Source organism: Haplochromis burtoni, unplaced genomic scaffold (assembly GCF_018398535.1).
Source record: "Haplochromis burtoni strain Fernald_Lab_line unplaced genomic scaffold, NCSU_Asbu1 Contig_62, whole genome shotgun sequence".
Classification (NCBI taxonomy): domain Eukaryota; kingdom Metazoa; phylum Chordata; class Actinopteri; order Cichliformes; family Cichlidae; genus Haplochromis; species Haplochromis burtoni.
In genome coordinates this window covers 2437888-2453451 of record NW_024582423.1, presented here as the reverse complement: position 1 = coordinate 2453451, position 15564 = coordinate 2437888, and the positions used below count along the sequence as shown (strand labels likewise).

Genomic DNA, 15564 nt, shown 5'->3' with positions numbered 1-15564 from the left:
CCATGTAGCCTACTGTCCCCACTCTGCCTCTAATGAGTTCTCCATCAGGCACTTTGATAGCCAGCCCCAAGTCAGAAATGCGAATGTGTCCTGCAACACAGAGTGTTAGTGAGGTGAGGTAAGGTAGAACTGCTGATGTTATCCACATGTACCTGACAGGATCTTTGTGCACAACTAGCTGGCTGTAATTTATCATAAGATAAATGTGCAATTCAACATGCAAAATGCTGCATCGCAATATTTACGAATAAGAACTGCTGAAACTTCAAGACTCACCGTTGTCATCTAATAGGATATTCTCAGGTTTCAAATCCCTAAAGATGACACAGCATGCAAGTGTGTTAAAGCATAAAGTATCAGTTCACAACACACATTATTAAACAAAATGTTTTAAAAAACATTAACATTCAAAGGCTTTTCTCTTCTGATTGAATTACACCTTAAAATGCATTTAAGACTGTGTGAGATTTACCTGTAGACGATCAATTCCCTGTGCAAATGCTCGAGACCGCAGCAGATTTGAGCAGCGTAAAACTGGACCCTGTCTTTGTCGAAGCCAGGCGTGCCCATGTTGTAGATGTGAAACTTCAGGTCGCCGCCGTTCATGATGGTCAGCACCAGACACAGGGCGTCTTTGGTCTCATACGCGTACGCTAAGCTCACCTGGTTGAAGACAACAGTCATGCAGAAGCCGCAAGGCATCAACGCTGCACTTTATTCCTCTTAATTTTCTACTTACGACAAATCTACTGTTGACTTTCTCTAAAATCTGCTTCTCGTTGAGAGCCATGGACTCTCCTTTCCTCTTCTTTATCCTCTTCTTCTCAAGCTTCTTGCAGGCGTACATCTTCCCCGTTGCTCGAACCTGGCAGGCACATACCTGTGGATTAAAGACACCGTGTTATCTCACTGTGAAATGGCAATACTTTTAATGTCAACATCAAAATTTATCTCCGGGTCTCTCACCTCTCCAAATCCCCCCTTTCCCAGCACTCGGTACTGTCTGAACGTGTCCTTAGTGATTGGTTGCCTGGAAAAACACAGGCACAGCAAAACCCATTAACAGATGTTCATAGTATTGATTAAGACAGGCATTATGTGCAGAACTCAATACCATCCTGAGTCTGTTTCCTGTATAGATGATGGAACCTCTTGTACATAATTTCACTTTCCAGACACGGATACAATCAAGGCTGCTCTGAAAGCCTGCTGTTTACTTCCAACTGCTGTTTATTTACATGCTATCTGCATAAAATATTATACTGTTTAGAATGAGGTGTAATTCTATCCAAGTCATTTCTTATCTGGAAAATTTACCTTCTTAACTTTTTAAATTATGGTTGTTGGGGCTGTCATGACATCTGACTTTCATTTCATGATTATCACAGAAAGTTCTAGATACAATATTATTGCAATATCATTGTATTCAATTCATGTCTCATTTTATTCATTGTGAAATGACTTTAAAGAAAAAAAATAACAACCCCAAAACCCAAAAGGTTGGGATTTTGTGCAAAATGTAAATAAAAACAGAATGCCACCACTTGGAATTTGGATAAAGCCATATTTTATTCACAACAGAACACAGAAAACCTATTTGATGGTTAAAATGGAGAAAAAATGGAGCTCGTTTTCAATTTTACTGCAGCAACACATAATTAGGTGATGTGGCAACAGGCCAGTAATATGATTGGGTATAAAAAGAGCATCAGTTTCTTAGTAAGTATATATAGGCAGAGGTTCGTTTTTTTTGACGATGCTGTTCCCTCATCAGACAATATTCCTCTCTAAAAAGTCCAGCAGCTGCTCTCCTCAACTCCTGAACGTTACAGGCTGTTGTTAAAAGAAGAGGGGGTGCTACACAGTGGTGAACACGGCCCTGTCCCAACTACATCAACATCAAAAGGAGCCAATAATTTTTCAGTTACATTCAGCTAGAGTTTTTCATTATTTGATATCATTTCTGTGTTCTATTGTCAATAAATTATGGATTCATGGGATTTACTAATAATTTTGTTTTATTTAGATTTTACACAGGATCCCAACTTTTTGGGATGGTTGAATGGTTGCTGCAAAAATACAAAGTCCATGAGAGGTGATGACACAGTTATTTCCCAGACTATCAAGTGTCCATTACTAACATAATAGTGATATTTCGTTTGCAAATATCACAGTTATAGTCAATACAGACTTTGCATAATGCGGACTTTACTTATGTTGGGTTTTTCCTTATTTACCTGTCGCTGGAGTCTATGTTTGTCTCTTTTTAGGTTGTTTCTTTGACTCACTGAATCTTTACCACAACGTGATCTGGAGAACAGACAGCGGCTAATTTTTGTTTTAAAACTGTCAAACTCCACGCCAAAAATAATCAGACAAAAGAAGCACTGAATGAATGTGAGCTTATTTACCGTTATACACATCAACTTTTATCTCGACTTTAATTTTAACCTTGCTGTATTTATAGGGCAGTGATCTTTACTAGTCATTTTACAAATAAATGATATGTAATCCATATTATCTTGATTACTGATTATTCCCCACATTCACATCCCTGACTACAACTACTAAATTACATTTTATAAATGTCTGCATTCAGAATTTCAATGTGGTTTTTTTTTTCACAGATGAGAAATGGATATAAGCAAACAAAACCCAGCCAACCTCTCCAGCATCTTCCACTGTAGAAAGCGGTCAAAGTACATGCTGTTCTGGTAGTCTGCAAACGGAGCTCCACTCAGGTAGTCATGGACAGCCCTGGTGCAGCGCAAAAAAATAAAAATAAAATAAATCAGTTACCAAAACGCACGTTGTGGGATGAAAATGCAGAGACAAGGCAGAGACAAATTAGAGAGAGTCCTGCAAACAGGTGAGCGTGAATGAATGAGGAACTCACTTGCGGCAGTTGCTGAAGATCTCCTTACATGGACTCAGCTCGAGGTTCTCTCTGCACTGGTCTGCAAAAACCTCCGCTATGTCTACACGCTGAGGTGACTACATCAACACATGTAAACAGTAGCACACATACAGGAATGCGTCACTCTTTATTACACACACTACAAATTAAAGAGATAACATAAACGCCTGATCTAATTGACGATGAAGTAACAATACATTGACTTTTTAATGCGTACACTTGATTACTAAACCCATGCGGGCATCTTGGCGAACTTTAATTCTGCCGTCTGCTTGTCTGCTTACAAAGTTTTCTTTTGAAGCAAAGTGTGGAAAAAAAAGAAGGCTCGAAAATTTTTAAAATGCATCAAATGAGGAAACTTACATTTTCTGATAGAAAGGCCTTGATGATCTGGCACCCTCTGCTTTTTCTTTTTTCATCAGGTGTTACCTCATAGTCTTCCTAAACAAGAGAACAACTCAGTGTTGTTAACAAAACTCCTGTTATAGATTTGTGTTACATACTTTTATAGATGTGACAAAAGTATTAACGTGCACTTGATCGTCTGCAGTCAAGTAGTTATTTATCAGTGCCAATTTCAAACAAGGCAACTTATGTAATGAATATTTTCTAGACTATAAACAGTGGCATTTACATCACTTGATCAATTATTGGCTAATTTCAAAGCTCAGATGTAAAAGATGATGTTTAGTTTGTTGTGAAATTGTGAAACATTTCTTTAGACTTCTATAGATCTAAAATCGACAACAACAGACAGTATTTAGTAATGCAATGATTTATTGGATGGGGTGTTGTGAAACTGTCTTTCAATCTGACCTTTTATTAATTACTTCACTGACATTTGTAACAGCTTGATTGTTGACTTTCTGTAGCAGCAAACCATGACTACATGTTTTATTAACCACAAAGTCCCAGTGGACTTGGAAGACACCCACTATTCTTTTGCAGCTGTTGAATAACAGAATTTATTGGAATGAAAATAATAACTTCTCCCTTCCAGTCAAGCCAAGTCAAACCGATTTTTATCTCAAGCATCCCAAATCCCCAATTTACATCGACGAGATCTATAATCTGCGCAGGAGATTTGTTTAAAACAAGGAAATAAATTTCCCCTCAAACAAGTGCGGGAGGAAATGATGATAATAGAAAAACTAAACACAACTAAAGTGTTTTATAATCTTTCAACCAGAGAAAGTCAGCTGTGATAAATGACATGTTACTAAAATCCTTTTAAATTACACTGACGATGATTTAGAACTCGGACTAGAAGGCATTCAAACTGGATGCATAACTCTAATAGTGGGGGGAAAAAAAGCGCCCCCCCCCCCCCAAAAAAAACCAAATGTCTCTCGAATTTTTCCTGCTTTTTTCCTTTGAAAGACGAAACAGCTGCTGTGCGGTTACAGAAACACACACCTCTCACTCTCTGTATATCTGTGTTTCCCTGTCACTCTCACATAAACATATGCTGCTCTTGGCTCCGTGTTTGCACACATGCAGCTGATGACACTAACAGGTTGGGTCGTTACGCGGCGGACACACTGGACTTCTCGCAGGGGCAGTGACATGAAAAGCTCGCTGACGCATTTGGAAGCCGGCACTTTTAACCTCTCAAAAGCGGGAGGGGGAGGGCAACATGGCATCCATGCGGCACGCTGGCATGGCTGTTTCTATTAGTGGGCTTTTTCCAACATGGCCCTGTGTTGCCTGGCAACCACACAGTAAACACGGTGGGATTCCTTGAGGTCCTGCAGTGTCACAGTGTGTCACACCAGCGTCACCAGCTTTCCACTACAACACACATCAACGTATATATGATATGCACCGCGGAAGCACACATGAGCTCGAAGCTTAAGGAAAAAACTGGCTGTAAAAAACCACAGCATCACAGACACTACAGAATGAAACACGAAGAAGCCAACACTGTACGTAAACATGTAAGATTATGACTAAAAGTCACAGAGAACGAAAGAGAGCGCTGTGATTGCTGCCAAGTGTTGATTAACTGAGGCTTTGTTATCAGAGGTTTCAGAGAAACACACACACAGTAAATGAGCTGTCTGACTCCCACCGCTTGCTGGAGGAGCAGGAAAAGGGGGGAGGGGGGTTCAACCAAAGGGGAAAGAAGACGCCTCCTTAGCCTTTTGGAAGCAGAGTAGATCCAACACATACAAACACCTTCTCATGATGTAAGAGGAACCATTGGAACCACTTAAGTTGCACACACCGAAAAAACACATGCACAAACACTCCCTCCTCCTTTTGAACCGCTGTGCTCATACTTTCACACGGCTTACACGTTTAAAAAAACCATACATAAAAGAACAACAATTACTGTAAATTGTAGATTACACTAATTACTGCACACTAGATTACACAATAACACTGTCTAGTAAACCTCATACCAGCAATGGACTGCAATGTTGTTTAATCACTTGTAATACAACCACCTGCCTGGTTCTAAACACCCTCAGACCTGAGTAATTGTCAAATGGGGTTCATAAAGCTGAGTTTGTCACATGGACTGTAGAATTAGCTCCAACACGTGTTTGGCTTGAGTGTAAGTGCTTTCCCCCTACACAGAGTGGGGGTGGCATGGAGGGGGTGATGGTCACTTTTAGGGCTGGGCGGTTAAAAGTGGGCAGAAAAGTGGAGAGACGGGGGTGCGCTGGGACTGGAAGGGGCTGGCGAGGGAAACAAAGCGTCCTTTCTGCCCATCACATGTCCGCTAAGATATTCTGGGCATAGATAGATAAAGACTTAAATGTGTCATGTGGGAGGTATTTTGTCTAGACGTGGACATGGGGTGGTAGGAGGCAAAAAGCTGGATAGATTGGGGATCTGGATGGTTGAATAATCACTACTCCATTTAATTGTGTCCTCTTGCTGTGTGACCCAGCAACACCGGCGTTTTTGCAGCCTGCGCTCTAATCAGAGTGAGTACACTAAAAAAGTTGATGAGTGTGTTTCCAGGACTGCATTTATCCAGCAATAAACACAATTTTTTTCCTCCAGATACTCGCATCTGAGAACATGCTGTCCATTACATAATTGATCACACGCAGGTTACAATAAAAGGGAACTGTACAACTTAACATTTTTAGTCTTTTATTTTAGATGAGCCTTTAGTTCCATGCAAAAGAATTAAATAAAGGGTGGCGACCAGAAATAACCATTGATTTTTTGGGCTGAAAGATGAATTCAAAATTATAGGTGATTATTTACTTGTAATCATTGCAAGATGATATAAAGTCGAAGTGCAAACTACTTCTCTCAAAACGTCACCTATAAAGTAGATGTAATATAATGCCTTTGACATCCTTTCATGTTTAATAGAGATCTTCTAGGAAGAGAGTGGAATCTGACATTTTCCAGCATTCCTGACCATGTCCGGTGATACACAGCATGTGGACAGGGTTGCAGGCAAATAGTCAGGTACACACTGTTAGCCGCATGTCATTAGCGTGAAAGCTCCACTTCCTGTGAGCGGTTATAAAGAGTTTGCCAAAGTAAACTGCAAGAGGACCACAACAAAATTCTAACAAACCTAAACAGAAACTTACCCAGCTGAGCTTGGACATTTTAAAGAAGCTAACAAAATAAAAATGGCTATCCAGCAATCCAGAGCTCAAAGCTAGCCACAAGCTAGCAGCCTCAGCATGAGCAAAAGATTAAAGAAGTTACTGGGAAGATTATAGAGACAAGTGAAAAAGGGAAAAAGGTCATTCTCCTGTTATTTGGTGAAGTTAAAAACACACAGAATTATATGAGCAACTGACATTGGTTTTGTTGCACCTGCTTTTGTTTGGTAAGGTAAAATATATCAGGTAAAGGTGGATGTACAATATGGGTGGGGGGAAAAATCGATACTGTGTAGTATTGTGATATTTTGTTTGCTAATAATGTATCGATACAGGGTCAGCAGAAATCGATATTTTGTTACAAAAAAAGTTTGACTTCAGAGCATGTTGATCCTTTTTCTGAGCAAGAATCCTGACACTGTCCAAATGTGTTTAACTTTTTTTTGGCAGCAATAAACATGACAGTTTACTTATTTTAATTTAAGACATGTTTTATTTTAATTAAGTTTAAAAATTTTTTGTTTAATGTAAAATTATATTTTGTTTTAATTTACTTTCAAATTCTTCAGTTGCTGAATGGGCTGCATAGTTTTCATAAATTGCATAGTTCAGAATAGCTATAATTGTACCAGATGGTTGCATTCAGTTAAGTTGGACTAGACTGTAGTACAAACCGTTCAGTTTGTCAACAATAAAACTGAATGAAATGAGAGAAAGACTGAGTGTGAGACTTTGATATTAGATAAAATGAATATTGATAAGGTTTACCTTTATGTACAGAATCTGAATATCGCAACATTTTTTTACAAATTGCAATAATATCATATCGTGCGTTAAGTATTGTGATAATATTGTATCGTGGGATGTATGGTGATTCCCACCTCTAATGTACAACATCTGATTTTTGTTTATTTGTACATCTGTCCAGTAGCAGAGCACTTTACTTTCAGTTGTTTCAGTTTAAGATGATCCTGCAGCTTACCGTGGATTGGGTTATATTGTAAAGTTCAATGATTTCTTCACACTTTCTTCACAATATTGCAATCCGTGCATTTGTAGTTTATGTTTCTGAAAACTTTGTTTTACCTTTACCCATGAAAAGGATGTGACTGATTAGTTTGTCAAATCTAAAATTATCTGAAATGCAGAGACACTTTTCTTATTCTACTCTAATATGAGCTTCCACAAGACTGACTTTTAAGGGCCGGAGTGGATTATTCAAATGTAATTTCATGAAATAAAGTAGCACACTAACATTTCACATTATGCTGTTTATTCAGTTCTGTGCAAATTCACACTTTTGAAAAGTTTAAAACTTGCTGTTTGAGAATCCCTCTAGTAAGCATTCCACTCCTAGAAAACTCAAACACCAAAATCATTATTAACATCCTCTGTAGGTGTCATGATGCGTGCTTCTGCCTGGGAAAAAAACAACCAAACAAAACTTGGATTTAACTAGGCAAATAAGTAAGAGCCCTCCATTGGACAACTACAGTTGCCAATGTGTTTCAGCTGGCTACAGGCTGTTTAACCCTAACTGCTGTAGTGAGTAGCTTCTCATTCCTTAAACAGCCTTGTTGGAAGACATGGTATTCCATGGTCGTGGTAAAGACGTTACACTGTCTCAGAAGGGCTAAATTATTGGTCTGCATCTAGCAAAAAAACCAACTAACAACTGTAACTATTAAAACTGTTTTAATAAGTTTCATTAAAACTTGGTGAACCATCATCTCATAGAAAGAAATGTGGTCAAAAAAAAAAAAAAATCATGACAATTTTGGTGAAATAAAATGACAACAAATCAAAAGCAAAAATCACAACTATTTCTGACTGTAAAAGTAAAAGTATTTCCACAAGCTCACTGAACTAAACAACTGTGTAGCCTAAAGAAAACCACTTATGAGTGAGGCTAAACAGACAGAAAGATCGGAGTAACGGAAAAAGGTCACACGGTCTGATGAATGATTCAATGTGATGGGCAAATCACGATGAGATGAACCCATAATCCCTAGTGCCTACCATACTACCCTGTAGGGAGCAGTGTTATGATCTGGGGAAGCACTGCTGCTACACGAGCAAGGTGCTTGTGGGTTCAAACCTGCCAACTAGCTGGAGCCTTTCTGTGTGGAGTTTATCAGTATTAATGCTTAACATTTTAAAAAAGGGTATAAAAAAATATTTCTAGGTGGGATCCTAGTGTTGGAATTCAACTGTATCAATGCAATGACACTGGATGTGTAAGTCAAAGCTTTAAATTGTGTTTCAAAGACACTGTGTGCAGCGGTAAGATGACAAAAACAACAAAAGTACACGTCAGACTGAAATCCTGTTGCGATCAGGTTCAGTTACAATCACTGGTTGAAGGTTGGTGTGATCTGTCACAAGGAGTTGATGGTTGACTTTTCTATTTCTTAGTTTTAAAAAAAAAAAGATATTTTTAATGCAAATATAAAAAAGGGGTCGATGTAAGTCATGTGTGCGTGCATGTTTACCATCGCATCCAGCAGCTGGATGCATCGCTGGAGTTTCGGTCTGGTCTCGCAGAAAAGACGGAAGAGAAGTCGTCCGATAGGCTGTTTCTCACAGATGCTGAAATATTCCCTGTCTGCAAAAGAAAAACAAACAAACAAAAAAAAACATAAAATGAACACAGACTTTAAATCACAGTCTTGCCAACAAACAGTCAAACACACTCTCTTTAGATGAAGGAAGTGCACAAACACGTACCGATGCTGTTTCCCAGTTCAGTACACTGGCTTATATGGGGAAAACGAAGGATCTCCTTCCATTTTTTGCTCCTTCCTTTCCTTTTCCCTCCTCCACCTGTCGTGACAGGTAAAACAAGAGGTAAAAATGTTCAACTGAAAGAAATTAATAAAGTTGTCCACATTTATTTTCGTCAGTGAGGAGAAAATGAAGGCCCAATGGCTAAAAGAGAGGGGGGTTGTGTGTGGGCTCTCCCCTGAATGAAATCATAGTCTCAGTGTGTATATATAATTCATAGATTACGTCTCACTTCCTCCGTAACGCTCTCCTCTCTCCACTGACTTTCTTGCTCACTTTTCATGTGAGTGGCTTCGCTGGAAGTGGAACAGTGTGTGTGTGTGTTTAATATGAGTGTGTGTGTTTTTGTGTCCACACAGACAGAAAGCCCATTCTGACCGGCTCAGTTCCCATCAGAACCCAGACTGGATTCCACTGCACTGAATAATCATGTATCAGCTTCCTGCAGCTACGTAACACCATCACGAACAAAAACCACTTAGATCTACATCGCCTACTTAGATTTCTGAAGAAATTTTACTGTGCAGTCATCGACGGAGCTGATTATTTTGCCTCTTAACTTTGACCGCTTTCCCATTATTCATCAAAGCCATGTCTAAATCACCTTTGGCGTTTTCTCACAGTATCCACCAGATGCGATTAAACGCAACTTTTAACCTCGTACTTCTACCACAGCCTGCTTTGCCCTTACACCATGTTCGTCTCAAAGTTATTTTTTTTAATATGTTACGACTGCTCTAATGAAATGACAGGGATTTCCTTTAACCGCTCTGTGCAGTGGAAATTTGCTGCAAGCAGCTCACCCAATGTGAGAGGCATTGAGAGCAATGACAAGCAGACATCTTTAAGTAATAACCCAGGAATGCGAGAGGCCCTACGTCATTGTGGAGGCTCTGAGTGAAAGCTTTTAGCAGTTTTCCCATCAATCCTGCTGCATTACTGTCTCATCCTTTCCTCCTGCTCTGCAGTCTGTTCTGCGTCTCACTGTTGCCTTTGTAATATTATATAATTTACTTGCCAAGAAAATTAAATTGCACTCAACAAGGGGAAGATTAGTCTCAAATTAGCATGTTTTGGTGTGATATTAGACCATAGCTGGGAAACTTTCTTCCACAGAAAGCCATAAACTGACTAAGATAAAGTAAGCCAACGGTCAAACAAGTGAACCATAGCAGACTTAGTGCTGACTGCTGAATTACGTTACACATGAATGTTGGTATAGACAGAACATACATACATACATACATCACTGACTAAGGAAATGTTTACTCTATATTTACTATATGTAATATTTAATCTAACAGCAAATACATTATCTTATACATGAATACATTCATTCATGTTTTTGTCACTCTCTCTGCAAGATCATAAAAGTGTGCTACAATGTCTGATACTGAAATATCGTGCACCCAGAATGGATGTTCTGCTCTATATTAGTGTGCAAAAGTCTTAATCCACGCCTCAGTTCTTTTCCATTTTGCTGGGAAAACAGGAAATAGATGCAGTCATCTGCTGAAACATTTGCAAATATATATGGAAACACAGCATATAATTACCGTACCATTCTTCTTGCCCTTTAGATGGATCAACTGAGGGACAACATACATCTCTCGGGTCCTGTATGAGGTCTACTCAAATTTTTCACATGACTTTCAGATACTCTCCACGTGCTGTAGGCCTGCTACTTTTTCCCCCTCCGCTTGTCTGGTTTCCTCAGGTTTTTAAGGACACTCTGCACAACTTGCTGAGATATGAAGTTTTGAGCTCATAGGTTTTTGGGAACCACTTTGTTGGTGGAAAAATTTATGCCTGTCAGACTGTGTAACCTTTGATAACTTTTAACTATTTTTTGTTGTGAAGCTCTTTGTGATATTTATCTTAAAATGTGCTCTATGCATATTTAAAAAAAACAAAAACGTATTTACTTAATTTACTTACTTTTCACATATTGAACTAAAGAAATGGGAACAAATTATATGTTTTTGTGACAGGCTGCTGATAACAAAGAGTCTAAAGACTCAATTCCAGATTTGTTCTTTGCTAAATTGTCTGTTGTGTGTATGGACAACAGGTACAATTTTACAGCATGAATGATTCATAGGTCAGTGTTAAGTGGCTTAAGAAAAATGATCAGGCTCAAAGACTGGACTAAAAATGATTAACAAAGCAGCCCATGTTGAAAGAAACACTTTGAAAGACCTTCAGAAAGCCTGGAGAACTATTGCTTAAGACCAGTTTCCACTTTTTAAAAAATGACAACAAAATATGAAGAAATGAGGGGTGGCTCAAGACTTTTGCATGGTACGGGTTATTTTGCCCACATAGTACAAAAGCCTCATTTTACACACTTATGCTTATTATTCACTTACCAAGTATGACCCTCGTGTGTCATACTTTCAGGATTACATTGCAACAGCCAGCTATAACCATACATTATACAGGCACAAAGGGATTTAATTAGAGATCATTTCCATCATTACAAGCTGACATAACATTTTTGAACAGATGATTTCACAGCAAAGTATACAAAAGTATTTCAATCCACTTCTTACATATTTGAGTCATAAAAAGTTTTACAGGGTTGTACTGACTCTTATTAGAACTGCAGTATTTTTCTTTTTAGGAGGAGGGGTGTTAAAGATAAGGGACCCTACGTCAGCAAAGCTCACATACGGTATTCAGAATGATACTCGTATCACCAAAGACAAACACGAAGCATGAATGTATTAATAACCCGAATAAAAATATCCCCAAAGACAATCATTAACTTCGAGCACCTGCGCCTCATTAACATTACTGTAGACGAAACTATGCTATAAACAGGCGCACTTCCTTATTTGATCGCTTCTGTAAACAGTTCATATGTAAACTTATGCTCCCCACACAAAAATCCAGTGTGTTGCTGTGTGCTCCAGTTTTTGAATCTCCTTTAATGAAAACATGACATCTGCCAAAAAGGCAAAAGAATACAGCGAATGAAGAAGGTCATTCCCCATGGGAGGGACGCCATGCTAAAAATGTATGCACTTGTGCTTGTGTGAGGCATTTGTGGATACAAGCGTCCAACCAAATGGCATAAATTTCCTGTGAAGGGTCAACGCCATGTCAAATAATTGTACCAAACATGGGTGCTCCACCCAGGCATTCAACTTCTACACAATGCTGAGACAACCACAAATAATGCAGTTCCTTCTTTTTCTTTCTGTGTCCTGTTTTCTTTGCCTCTCGTTGCTCTCCAAGCCTATTTATTTTTCATTCTTTCTCCCTCCCCGCCTCCCCCCTTTCCTGCTTTTTGGAACTCCTCGCATCATCTTCTGCTCTTCTGCTGCTTCCCTGTGATCCAGTATCTTTTTCCCTTTTCTTCTGACACACTGCTGAAGATTTCCTGTCATCACCACATCACTGTCACCAAGTTTGCTGCCAGCCAATCACTGACCTCATTTGCTGTTTCAAGTCTATCAACCCCCTTTTGTTTTAGGACTTTTTTTTAAGGACGTCTACAGCTCCTTGGCCATAAAAATAGAACAGTGCTATAGATTAGTGGTTTGCCTCCTTTTTGGGCTTTTCTACGTGTGGTCTCTTGTCACGCTGTTCATGTTATTTTTATAACCCCTCGATTTCTCTCATTCATCACTGCAAATAAAGCTGCTCGAAAGCATATTTATAATTCGTCCCACTGTAACATTCGGGGCCCGTGTGGTGCAAAGACCAGAACACAGAGCACACCCAAACACTCCCACAAACATGCAAATACAACGAATCAATTATTCCTCATCTGAATGTAACAACAAATAAAGTTCTGTTTAGCCTTAGTGCCCTTTGGCTTCTTTTGTCTGTGGGCTCAAGAAAGCACAGCCTAACAGAGGTTAAAAAAATTGTCTGACACGTTGCTGTTACACGGCTTTACGAAATGTTCTGGCAGGATTTGAGGAAAGTTTACAACAGTATTAGATATACAAAGATGAAAGCAAGTGCTAACTTTTTGAAATCATGTTTTGAAGAAGAGAAAAACATTCACATGTTTCGTTTTACGTCCAGATTTGTAACTCTAGGTTCCTGTTTAACAAAACTTGGCTCTTAAAAGTATGAATATCCTCGTAAATATCCTCCATAAACCATCTTGTTCACGGCTGTCTGTTTATTTCTTTCGCTATTAAAGCGTTCTCACTCTTATGTGGTCTGTCAGTTACACACGAGCTGAAATATGTGCTGTGGCGTGGATTTGCTGCACACAGGAACTTGTCAGTCTAATTTGTTCCATGTGGGCAGTGTGGTCGCCACCCTTTATTTATGCTCATGTTTAGGAGCTCTGACATCATCAAGGCATGTCAAGTAAAGCAAAAAGAAGGTCAGAGACGAAACGTCAACCGTCTGGCGTAACACCAGGGGGTTACCCGAACCCCAAACATCTGTGTGTGTGTGTGTGTGTGTGTGTGTGTGTGTGTGTGTGTGTGTGTGTGTGTGCACGCACAATGTCACTACTGTGACCTCTCTCTAGTGTTGTCCTCATGCTCAATTTAATCAACTCGTGGCAATCCTGCAGGCCCCATCCATCCACACCTTCGAAAACAACCCTGCTTAGATTTGAGGTTATACACACAAAGTGCTGACACTCAAAAGAACCCAAGCCATTAACATCTAGTGCCTGACACACACACACACACACACACGTGCACACACATAATCTCTGAGGTCTCGAACACCTCCACTTACAATCTCACTCCAAACATGAAGCTAGATGTGCTGTGGACAACCAGCTGAAACCACATCCTGACTGTCACACTGTGCATCTGGCATATATGCAATAACATCTGCAACAGAATGTGATGTTAAGAGCACGAGCGTGAGCAGAGCCGAGCGTTCTGAATATGTGCTATTTTCTACACCTACACTGTGTAAAAAAGTGTGCAAGATTTGAGTAGGTTTCAGTGACTCTTCACTCTCATCTCCTGACTGCACTGACCCTCTTTGTTCACAAACAACTCACTATCCCTTTCTGATTATCTAACTCTCGCTTATTCCCACATCACCTCCTTTGTCTGATCTGTTAAATGTCGGCCTCGCGGTTGAGTCATACTGTGGTGGTCAGCGAGTTACAAATACATTGTGGCCGACCAGCACCAGACTATGATGCAAATGCCTTTGTTCCCCTCGGTCCATCCCTCCCGGCATATCCAACCGTTCGGTGATCGGGATTTATTTGCATGAGAGCTCCAGGTAAGGGCCAATGGTCTTGTGCATGCAAAACACAAGTGGTAAACACCCAGCAAGCATATTATTGAAGGAAGACGGGAGCTTTGCATTTGCAAAACATCCTCATTGTGCTTCTTCGGGCGCTGTAAAGTGATTCGTAGCAATGTACGGGTTTGCTTTATCACGGGAAATGTGATTAAATCGTACTAGATATCTATCTGCTGCAAAGACAGAAGAGGAGCAAAGAGAACAAAAAACATACCTTGGCACACTGCTTTTTTTTGGGGTAGGGGGGGGGGGGCATCACGCCATGTGTGAATGTTGCTCCTATATATGCAGTATAAACAGGAATGTAGACGTAAATAAAGGTTTATGGTACTACACTGCATACCAGTTTATTAAAAATATGAGCATATATGCATGCGCATGCCTATCAGGTCAAGCCAGCAGCACTGAAAGCAAACCAAAACAAGATGTGAAAGACTCATTATTGAAGATTTAATCCACATATTAAAAGTGTGTGTGTGTGTGTGTGTGTGTGTGTGTGTGTGTGTGTGTGTGTGTGTGTGTGTATGCCACAGGAAGGCAGGGGAAACACTGCCCAGACCTGAGCAGCAGGGGTGGACTATAGCAGGAAGACGGTCTTTGTTGGTCTGTTCCACCATGATGTCATGTCGGTGCCTCTGTTCTTATTACCATCCTAAATGAGCTCCCGTGTCCACATATATATATGTGTAATAACAATTGGATCGTCCGCCTGTAACATCTGCTGAAATGCTCGAAGCAAACATTGATGACGTGCACCTTTTTACCTGGCAACACACTCGGCTTCTTTTGGCTGCTGTGAGGGTCACATGTTGAACCGCTTAATGAGGGGTCATAAACTCAAAATCAGTCATAGACAATAAAACAGAGATCTTATCAGCAACAGTATTGGCGTTCTATTCAGCTGTGTCCCAACAACCTAGCGAGCTGTGTGCTGAAAACAACAACCAAATCTAGCTTGACCTAAGGAAGTAGCTGCATTCGACACGCGTTTAAGATTGAGACATAAATTCCAGGTTTAACCTTTTGCCAACAGCTACTTTT

General features: G+C 39.8%; 1 protein-coding gene across 1 annotated transcript in view; it reads right to left on the bottom strand.

Annotated features, from left to right (window-relative positions):
- The window catches only part of grk5l (G protein-coupled receptor kinase 5 like), a 29734-nt gene that overhangs the window by 3590 nt on the left and 10580 nt on the right, over positions 1 to 15564 (bottom strand). Inside the window, exons 2-11 of the mRNA XM_005922787.2 lie at positions 9226 to 9321; positions 8991 to 9103; positions 3281 to 3358; positions 2897 to 2994; positions 2665 to 2757; positions 967 to 1030; positions 740 to 880; positions 473 to 663; positions 277 to 314; positions 1 to 90 (exon numbers count right to left, since the gene is read on the bottom strand). Of these exons, the coding sequence (XP_005922849.1) occupies positions 1 to 90; positions 277 to 314; positions 473 to 663; positions 740 to 880; positions 967 to 1030; positions 2665 to 2757; positions 2897 to 2994; positions 3281 to 3358; positions 8991 to 9103; positions 9226 to 9321 (1002 nt within the window). The remainder of the gene's footprint in view (positions 91 to 276; positions 315 to 472; positions 664 to 739; positions 881 to 966; positions 1031 to 2664; positions 2758 to 2896; positions 2995 to 3280; positions 3359 to 8990; positions 9104 to 9225; positions 9322 to 15564) is intronic.